The 10,000-nt window shown below is 49.2% G+C and overlaps 1 protein-coding gene across 1 annotated transcript in view; it reads right to left on the bottom strand.

Annotated features, from left to right (window-relative positions):
• Nucleotides 1-10,000, bottom strand: part of Galphas (G protein alpha s subunit) — a gene marked incomplete in the record, with an annotated part of 84,210 nt that overhangs the window by 11,728 nt on the left and 62,482 nt on the right. Inside the window, 1 exon segment of the mRNA XM_070117998.1 lies at nucleotides 8,667-8,721. Coding sequence (XP_069974099.1) covers nucleotides 8,667-8,721 — 55 coding nt within the window.

The following is a 10,000-nucleotide window of genomic DNA, read 5'->3' as shown; positions in this document are numbered from 1 at the left end:
AGAAAGAGAGAGAAAAAATGAGAGAGAGAGAGAAAATGAGAGAGAGAGAGAGAAAAATGAGAGAGAGATTGAGAGAGAGAGAGATTGAGAGAGAGAGAGAGAGAGAGAGAGAGAGAGAGAGAGAGAGAGAGAGAGAGAGAGAGAGAGAGAGAGAGAGAGAGAGAGAGAGAGAGAGAGAGAGAAAATGAGAGAGAATGAGAGAGAGAGAGACTCTCGAAAAGGGAAGAAAAATAGAGGAAATAACTCAAGGCCCGAATGTGTACTACTATTCAAGATTGTGAAGAGACGCCCCTTGTCCGCCTGGCACACATGCATGTACGTACATACATGCGCGCGTACATACCCATGCATACATAGGCACATGCGAACATACTTATATGCATAAATACATACATGTATACATATACATACATACATACATGCATGCATATATATACGTACATATGCATACTCACACGCACATATGTACACGCACACATGTACGTACACACTGCACTATTACAACTCCTTGGAGAAGTGAGGAGGAACGAATGGGTGGACACGAGAAAGGATGAAAATAAAAAAGAAGAAATCCGGTGATGGATAGGGAGGGGGGGGGAGGGGGAAAGAAAGAAAAAGAAAGAGGAAGGAGGTGAGAGAGAGGGGACGAAAGGGAGAGAGGGGGATGGTAGGGGAGAAAGGGGAGGCAGTTTAGGGAGGATTAAGAAGAGAAGAAAGGAGGGAAGGGGGGAGGGGAAAGAGGGAAGGAGGGGGAAAGGGAAAGGAAGAAAGGGGGAGGGAAGGGAGGGAGAGGGAGGGAGAGAGAGAAAGGGAGAGAGAGAGAGAGAGAGGAGGAGGGAGGAGGGAGGGAGAGAGAGAGTGAGAGAGAGAGAGAGAGAGAGAGAGAGAGAGAGAGAGAGAGAGAGAGAGGAGAGAGAGAGAGAGCGAGAGAGAGAGAGAGAGAGAGAGAGAGAGAGAGAGAGAGAGAGAGAGAGAGAGAGAGAGAGAGAGAGAGAGAGAGAGAGAGAGAGAGAAGACAGAAAAAGAGAGAGAGAGAGAGAGAGAGAGAACCAGAAAAGAAAGCTAGAGAGAGAGACAGAAGAAAAGAAAACGAGAGAGAGAGAGAGAAACAGAAACAGAAAAAAAAGAAAACGAGAGAGAGAGAGAGAGAGCGAGAGAGAGAGAGAGAGAGAGAGAGAGAGAGAGAGAGAGAGAGAGAGAGAGACGGAGGGGGTGGGAGGGGGGTGGGGTGGGGTCGAGGCTATTTATAGACCGAGATGCGCGACTACCGGCAAGCAGTTACTTGAAGGATCAGTCCCACAGCTCACTGCCGCTTCTTCTTCCTCCTCTTCCTCCTCCTCTAACAAGGAGGGAGGGATGGAGGGAGGAATAGAGGGAAAGAGGAGGATGAGGATGAGGGTGAGGAGTGAAACTGAATGTAAGCGAGGGATGAAAAACCAAAGGGAGGGAGGGGGAGAAGGAGGGAGAGAGGAGGAGGAGAAGAGGAGGAAAAGGAAGAAGAGGAGGAAGGAGAAAGGAAAGAAGGAGAGAGAGAGGAGGAGGAGGAGGAAGAGGAGGAGGAGGAAGGAAGGAGGAGAGAAAGAAAGAAAGAAAGAAAGAGAGAAAAAGAAAGAAAGAAAGAAAGAAAGAGAGAGAAAGAAAGAAAGAAAGAAAGAAAGAAAGAATGAGAGAAAGAAAGAAAGAAGAAAGAAAGAAAGAAAGAAAGAAAGAAAGAAAGAAAGAGAGAGAGGGAGAGAGAGAGAGAGAGAGAGAGGGAAAGAAAGAGAGAGAGAGAGAAAGAGAAGAAGAGAGAAGAAAGAAGAGGAGAAAGAGAGAAGAGAGGAAGAGAGAGAGAGAGGGAGAGAGAGAGAGAGAGAAAGATTAGAGAGAGAGAGAGAGAGAGAGAGAGAGAGTGAGAGAGAGCAGAACGAGAGAAGAGTGAGGAAACGAACGCAGAGAGAAGATTGAGAAACGGAGAACGAGAGAGAGAGAAACGAATATGGGAGAGAGAGAGAGAGAGAGAGAGGGGAAGAGAGAGAGAGAGAGAGAGAGAGAGAGAGAGAGAGAGAGAGAGGGAGAAACGAGAGAGAGAGAAGAGAGAGAGAGAGAGAGAGAGAGAGAGAGAGAGAGAGAGAGAGAGAGAGAGAGAGAGAGAGAGAGAGAGAGAGAGAGAGAGAAAGAGAGAGAAAGAAAGAGAGAGAAAGAGAGAAAGAGAGAGAGAAAGAGAGAGGAGAGAGAGAAAGAGAGAAAGAGAGAGGAGAGAGAGAAACCGTGTGTGAGGAGCGAGCAGTTGAATGACTGAGCGAGTGCAAGTATGCGCGCGAGCAGCGGAGCGTAACTTAATCCATTCTCAATTCCCAATCGCATTCCCAATCACTCACAATCACTCACAATCTATTCCATCCACTTATCCACTCATCCATCTATTCATCCATCCATCCATCCATCCATCCATCTATCTATTCATCTATCTATCTATTCATCTATCTATCTATTCATCTATCTATCTATTCATCTATCTATCTATTCATCTATCTATCTATTCATCTATCTATCTATCTATCTATCTATCTATCTATCTATCTATCTATCTATCTATCTATCTATCTATCTATCTATCTATCTATCCATCCACATTTCACCTTACTTCCTTATTTACTTATTTACTTACTTTTTATCCTTACTTTGCTTACCGTACCTGTCCACCATCCTTCCTTCCAAACCTCCACTCCCTCCCACATCCTTCCTCGATTATCCTTTTTTTCCATGCTTCTTCTTTTCTTCTTCCTTCCTCCCTCCCTTCTCGTTCCCATCCCATCCCGTCCCATCCTATCCTATCCCATCCCATCCCTACCTACCAATTCCTTCCATGTCCCCATCTCCCTTCCACTCCTCTGATCCAACAATTCTCATACCATCTGTCACTACCTGCTTTCTTCTCTCACTTCCTCCTTCCCCTTTCCCTCTCTTTCCTTTCCTTTTCTCCTCCATCCCCCTCCCATCCCTTTCTCCCTCCCTCCTAACCCACTACCCCTCCTCTCCCCATCTCTAACCACCCCCTCCTGACCTTTATCCCCTCACTCCCCAACTCCTTAACCCCTCCTATTCCACCCTTACCCCCTCCTTTTCCACCATTACACCTTTCCCTACTCCCCCTCCTCCTCACCTCTGCTACCTCCCCTCCTTCACCCCCCACCCCCACCCCACACCTGCACGAACAAACAACCTAATTTGTCATGCATGCAGCGTCTTCATCCCTATGCCCCCACCCCACCCCACCCCCACCCCCGCACCGGTCCGGGCGCCCACGTGTGCTCGGGCAAGGAGGAGTCATAATGAGGAGCACATGTGAAATGGAAGGGGGAAGGGGGAAGGGGGAAGAAGGAGGGGAAGGGAGAAGGGGGGAAGGGAGAAGGGGGAAGAGGGGGAAGGGAGAAGGGGAAGGAAGGGGGAAGGGAGAAGAGGGGAGGGAAGAGGGGGAGGGAGGAGAAAGGTGGGGAGGCGGAGGAAGGGGGAGAAGGGAGGAGAGGAAGAGAGGAGAAGGGGAGAGGAAGGGGAGGAGGGAGGAGAGGAAGGGGGAAGGGGAAGGGAGAGGAGGGGAAGAGGAAGGGGGAAGGGGAAGGGAGGGGGAAGGGAGAGGAAGAGAGGGGGAAGGGGGAGAAGGAGAAGGAAGGGGAGAAGGAAGGAAGGAGGGAGTGAGGAGAAGAGGGGAGGGGGAGCAAAAGGAAAGAGCTGAAAGAGGGGAAAAGATGAGGAGAAAGGAGAATAGAGGGGGAAGTGGGAGAAGACGGGGGAGGAGGAGGGGGGAATTGGAAAGAAGATGGAAGAGGACGAGGAGGGAAAAGGAAGAGGAATAAGAGAAAAGGGAGATGTAGGAAGAGGAAGGGGAGGAGGAGGAGTAGATGATGAAGGAGAAGACGACGAAGACGAAGAAGATGAAGAAATGAGGAAGAGAAAGAAAGAGGAAGGTGGTGTTTCGGCACTTTTCTCTTTCCTCGTAAACCCCTTTGCCGTTTTTCGGTTTTCGTTTTTCATTTTCATATCAATATTTTTTTTCCCCTTGCGATGATATTCCAGGTTTCCCTACTTTCTCAGTTATTTTCTCCAGCCTTCCTCCTCCTCCTCCTCCTCTTCCCCCTTCCCTTCCACCTCCTCTTCCCCCTTCCCTTCCACCTTCCTCTTACCTTCCCACCACCTCCTCTTCCACCTTCCTTCCTTCCTCTTCCCCCCTTCCTTCCACCTTCCTTCTTCCCTTCCTTCCCACCTCCTCTTCCCCCTTCCTTCCACCTCACTCTTCCTCCTTCCTTCCACTTCCTCTTCCCTCCTTCCCTTCCACCTCTCTTCCCCCTTCCCTTCCATCTCTCTTCCCCCTTCCCTTCCACCTCCTCTTCCCCCTTCTCCTTCCACCTCCTCTTCCCCTTCCCTTCCACCTCCTCTTCCCCTTCCTTCTTCCACCTCCTCTTCCCCCCCTTCCCTTCCTCCCTCTTCCCCCTTCCCTTCCAGCTCTCCTCCTCCCCCTTTCCCTTCCACCTCTCCCTCTTTCCCCTTCCCCTTCCACTCTCCCCTCTACCTTCCAATTACCTCTTCTCCCTCCCTCCTCCCTCCTCCACCTCCTCATTCTCCTCCCTCCCCCCTTCCCCTTCCCCTTCCCTTCCTCCCTCCCTTCCCCCTTCCCCTTTCCTCCTCACCACTTTTCCAAATCCGACCCTCCACAACACAGCTAAGGTCGTGCACACTAAACAGGCCAAGGGTAGTTTAACCCTGTGTGGGCTGCTTTGTGTATATGCAGCGATGAGGAGAGACAGGGGGGGGGGAGAAGGAGGAGGGGGAATGGGGAGGAGGAGGAGGAGGAGGGGGAATGGGGAGGAGGAGGAGGAGGGGGAATGGGGAGGGAGGAGGAGGAGGGGGAATGGGGAGGAGGAGGGAGGAGGAGGAGGGGGGGCATCAGGGGAAAAAGGAGGAGGAGGAGGGGGAATGGGGGGAGGAGAGGAGGAAGGAGAAGGGGGAATGGGGAGTGAGGAGAGAGGGGAGGGGGAATGGGGAGGAGGGAGGAGGAGGGGGAATGGGGGAGGGAGGAGAGGGGAATGAGGGGAATGGGAGGAGGGGGGGGGAATGGGGTGGAGGAGGGAGGAGAGGAGGGAGGAGGAATGGGGGGAGGAGGGGAGAGAGAGGGGGGATAGGGGGGAGAAGGAGGAGGAGAGAGGGAATGCGGGAGGGAGGAGTGAGGGGAGAAGGGGGAATGGGGAGTGAGGAGGAGGGGGAATGGGGGAGGAGGGAGGAGGAATGGGAGGAGGAGGGGGGAGAGGGGGGATGGGGGAGGAGGAGGAGGAGGAGGAGAGAGGAGGGAGGGAGGAAGAAGAAGAGGATAAGCAGGAAAAAGGATGCGGAGGAAGAGGAGGAGGAGGAAGGAAGAGAGAGGATAAACAGAAAGAAAGAAGATGTAGAAAAGAAATGAGAGAAAAGAGGAAAGGAGGGAAGAGAGAGAAGATGGAGAAAAGGGACGTTGGAAGGGAGGATAGGGTGGAGGGAAGGGATGGTAGAGTGAGGAAAGGGAAGGAACGAGGAGAAGGAGAGAGGAAAAGGTGGAAGATTTAAAAAAATGGAGAGAAAAGAGAAAAGGGAGAAGAGATGGGGAGAGGGGAGAAGGAGGGAGAAGAGATGGGAGAGGGAGAGGAGGAGGATATGGGGAGAGGGGAGAGGAGGAGGAGATGGGGAGTGGGGAGAGGAGGAGGCGGTGGGGAGAGGGGAGAGGGAGGGAGATGGGGAGTGGGGAGTGGAAAGGGAGATGGGGAGAGGGGAGAGGGAGGAGGAGATGGGGAGAAGGGGAGAGGAGGAAGAGATGGGGAGAAGGGAGAGGAGGAGGGATAGTGGGGAGAGGGGGAGGAGGAGATGGGGAGTGGGGAGAGGGAGGAAGAGATGATGGGGAGAGGGGAGAGGAGGAGGATATGGGGAGAGGAGGGGAGTGGAGGAGACGGAGGGGAGTGGGGAGAGAGGAGGAAGAGATGGGGAGAGGGGAGAGGGAGGAAGAGATGGGGAGAGGGAGAGAGGAGGAGGATATGTGGGGTGAGAGAGGAGGAGGAGATGGGGAGAGGGGAGAGGAGGAAGAGATGTGGGGGAGAGGGAGAAGGAAGGGAAGAGAGATGGGGAGAGGAGAGGAGAGGAAGAGATGGGTAGAGAGGAGGAGAGGGAAGGAAAGAGATGGGGAGAGGGAAGAGAGGAGGAGGATATGGGAGAGGAGGAGGGGATATGGGAGAGGAGGAGGAGATGGGGGAGTGGGGAGAGGAGGATATGGGAGGAGAGGGAGAGGGAGGCGGAGGATGGGGAGTGGGGAGAGGGAGGAGGGAGATGGGGGAGTGGGGGAGAGGAGGAGATGGGGGAGAGGAGAGAGGAGGAAGAGATGGGGAGAGGGGAGAGGAGGAAGAGATGGGGAGAGGGGAGAGGAAAAAGAGATGGGGAGAGGGGAGAGGAGGAGGATATGGGCATATGGGAGACGGTGGAGAGGAGGGTGGGGAGAGGGGGAAAAGGAAGACATCGAAATTGAGGAATAGAAAGAGGATGCAGGAAGGGAGACAAGCGATAGACAGAGAGATAGAGGGAGCAATCATTTCCCTCTGCCCTCGATCATCCTGACTCCCACCCATTTCCCTCCCTTACCCACATCTCGATCCCACCCTTTTCCCTCTCGACCTTCCCTCCCTTATTCACTCCAACCCCCTCCTTCCTCACTTCCCCCTCCCCCCCCATCTCCACCTCCACCCCGACTCCCTACTTCCTTCCCATATTTCTCCTCTAAATCCCTTTCATACTGAGAAGAGAAGGGGAGAAGGGTACAGGGAAAGAGAGAGAGAGAGAGAGAGAGAGAGAGAGAGAGAGAGAGAGAGAGAGAGAGAGAGAGAGAGAGAGAGAGAGAGAGAGAGAGAGAGAGGGATGAGAGGGATAGAAGAGAGAGGATGAAGAGAGAGAGGGATGAAGAGAGAGAGGGATGAAGAGAGAGAGAGAGAGAGAGAGAGAGAGAGAGAGAGAGAGAGAGAGAGAGAGAGAGAGAGAGAGAGAGAGAGAGAGAGAGAGAGAGAGAGAGAGCGACAGACAGACAGACAGAGAAGAGAGAGAGAAAGAGAGAGAGAGAGAGGAGCGGATATGACGCACCACTCCCTCTCTCCCGCCTTCCCTCTTTCTCCCCTCTTCCCCGCCTACTCCCCCCCCCCCCCGCACTACCCTAAAGACAGCGTGGCGATTCATTCCTACGCACAGCCCCGCCCCTTGGGGATACGGCGCTAGGGTGCCCAGACGAGGGAGGGGGAGGAGGAAGGGGGGGAGGAAGGGGAGGAGGAAGAGGAGGAGGAGGGAGCAGGAAGAGGAAGGAGAAGGAGAAGGAGGAGGAGAAGGAGAAGGAGAGAGAAGGGGGGGGGAGGCGAAGGAGGATGAGGATGAGAAAAAGGAGGATGAGAAGGAAAAAAAAGAAAAAAAGAAAGAAGAAAACGAAGGAGAAGGAAGAGGACAACACAAAAAAATAAAACAAAAAAAGTCAACGGAGCAACACATCCAACGGGCTACCAAACAGACAGACAAACGCACAAACAAGTAAACATACAAACAAACAAACAAACACCACCACCACGGAAGGGGGAAATGGCCGGACAAAAGGGCACAGACGCCAAACCAAGAAGCGCATTTCCTACAAACTTCAAACTTCTCACTTATCACTTCCTTTTACCTTCGTCTGCTCTTGGAATCGCAGCGAGTCATCTTCCTCCTCCTACTCCTCCTCCTTCCGTTTTCTTTTTTTTTTTTCTTCTTTTTAGCTTTAGCTTCTTTATTCATTCCTATCCCTGTTCCTATTCATCCCCTCATTCCCTTCCTCATACTCCCTCCTTCCTTCCTTCTTTCATCTTTCTTAATCCACTCCCCCTCCCCCCTCCTCCTCCTCCTCCCTCCACTTCGCCCCATCCTACTCCTTCCTCCATTTTCTCCCTCTTCCTCCTTCCTCCTCCTCCATTCTTTTCCTATTCCATCTCAATGCATACAAACCCTACTACTGTCTTCCTTTTCCTACAAGCTTTTTTTTTTCAACACCGACCGTCAATCAGAAATCGATGGATAGATCGTAAGATAGATAGCTAGAGAAACCCACACACTAATACACAAACACGCACACGCCAAAGCACACCCACGCATTCCCACCATTTACACCTACACAACCACCCATACCCAGTCCCGACACACACCACTCCACACACCCCCCTCACACCCCTCGCACACGCACAATCCCCCCCCCCCGCCCCAACACCCCACCCATCTCCACCATTACTCTCTCAAATCCACCCCCTAACACCCCATACAACCTCAACCCTCTTCCCCCACTACCCCAACACACAAACACACACACACACACACGAATGAATGAAAGCCCTCCTACCCCCTTCCCATCCCCATCCCCCTACACACACCCTACCCACCCCCACCCCTCCAAACATCCACACACACACACCCTCCACACAAACACACCCAAACCCACACCCACCCACCCACCCACACCCACACACGTACATTTGTGTGTATATATATGTACGTACGTATGCATATGAATCCCATGTAAGGGTAAACTTGGTCAAATTCGAAAAACACACACACACACACCGCCCCCCTCCACACACCCACACACACACACACAGAAGCACACAACTCACCAAGATTGCGTCGCGGATGTTGCATCGAATAGCTTTAATCTTGTCTCTCTTCTCACTGCGGGGAAAAAAAGAGAAGGAAAAGGCATTAGACACGTGGATAAATAATGGCCGTTTGTCAAAATGGCGGCGATCGGTTAAAAGAAATTGAAAAGAAAAACAACTACAAGTAATAATCGGCATGGCAATAATGGTAATAATGGCGAAGATTTGTGCGAGTAACAATAATGAAGATGATACCTACAAGAACAATTATAATAATAATAATAATAATAATAATAATATTAACAATAATGATGATGATAATATTTCTTATCATTATTATAACAATAATCATAATAAAAAGTAATAATAATAATAATAATAATAATAATAATAATAATAATAATAATAATAAAATCATAAAAAAATAAATAATAATAATAATAATAATAATAATAAATAATAATAATAATAACAACAACAGCAACATTAACAAAGAAAAAAATATACAATACAATGAAAAAATAACAAAAAAACATAACAATAACAATAACAACCATGACCGGTCCTCGGGTTGACAAATGTAAAAAGGAATGAATGAGAATGAATACCTTCACTAGACAAGAAATGTATCTGACCGGTTTCGAATACATCTTCGTCAGCAATACACGGCGAAGACACATTCAAAACCGGTTAAATACATATCTTGTGCTGTGAAGATGTTCATCCTCATTAATATCTTTTCGACAGTAATACTTATAGCAACCATAATAATAACAATAATAATAATAATCATCATCATCTTTATCATCATCATTAATATTTCTAATGCTATCATCACTATTACAAATACAATTATAATTACTATTGCTACATTTTCCTTATGGTTATTTCTATCACAACAATGTTTCTAATACTAATACTAATGCTAATAATGATAAAACAATAGTAATAATAACAATAGTAATAATAACAATATTTATAATAATAATAATAATAATAATAATAATAATAATAATAATAATAATAACTATAATAATAGTAACAATAACAAAATAAATAACAGTAGCAATGATCATAATGCTCATAGCAGCAGCAATGATAACAATGACAACAATAATAACAATGATCATAATGACAACAAAAACATTAATGGACAACTACCATGTTTACACCTAGATCTATCAGGGTTGCAAAAAATAAATGTATAAATGAATATAAATAAATAAAATCACACACACGAAACATCCAAAATACCAAATTAGAATATTCACTTCCCCTCCCCTCCCCACCCCTTCTCCTTCCCCCTCCCCTCTCCCCCTCCCGCCTTCCCCACCCCCACTCCCCCACCCAAC

Source organism: Penaeus vannamei, chromosome 41 (assembly GCF_042767895.1).
Source record: "Penaeus vannamei isolate JL-2024 chromosome 41, ASM4276789v1, whole genome shotgun sequence".
NCBI lineage: Eukaryota > Metazoa > Arthropoda > Malacostraca > Decapoda > Penaeidae > Penaeus > Penaeus vannamei.
This window is presented reverse-complemented; position numbering and strand designations above follow the sequence as displayed.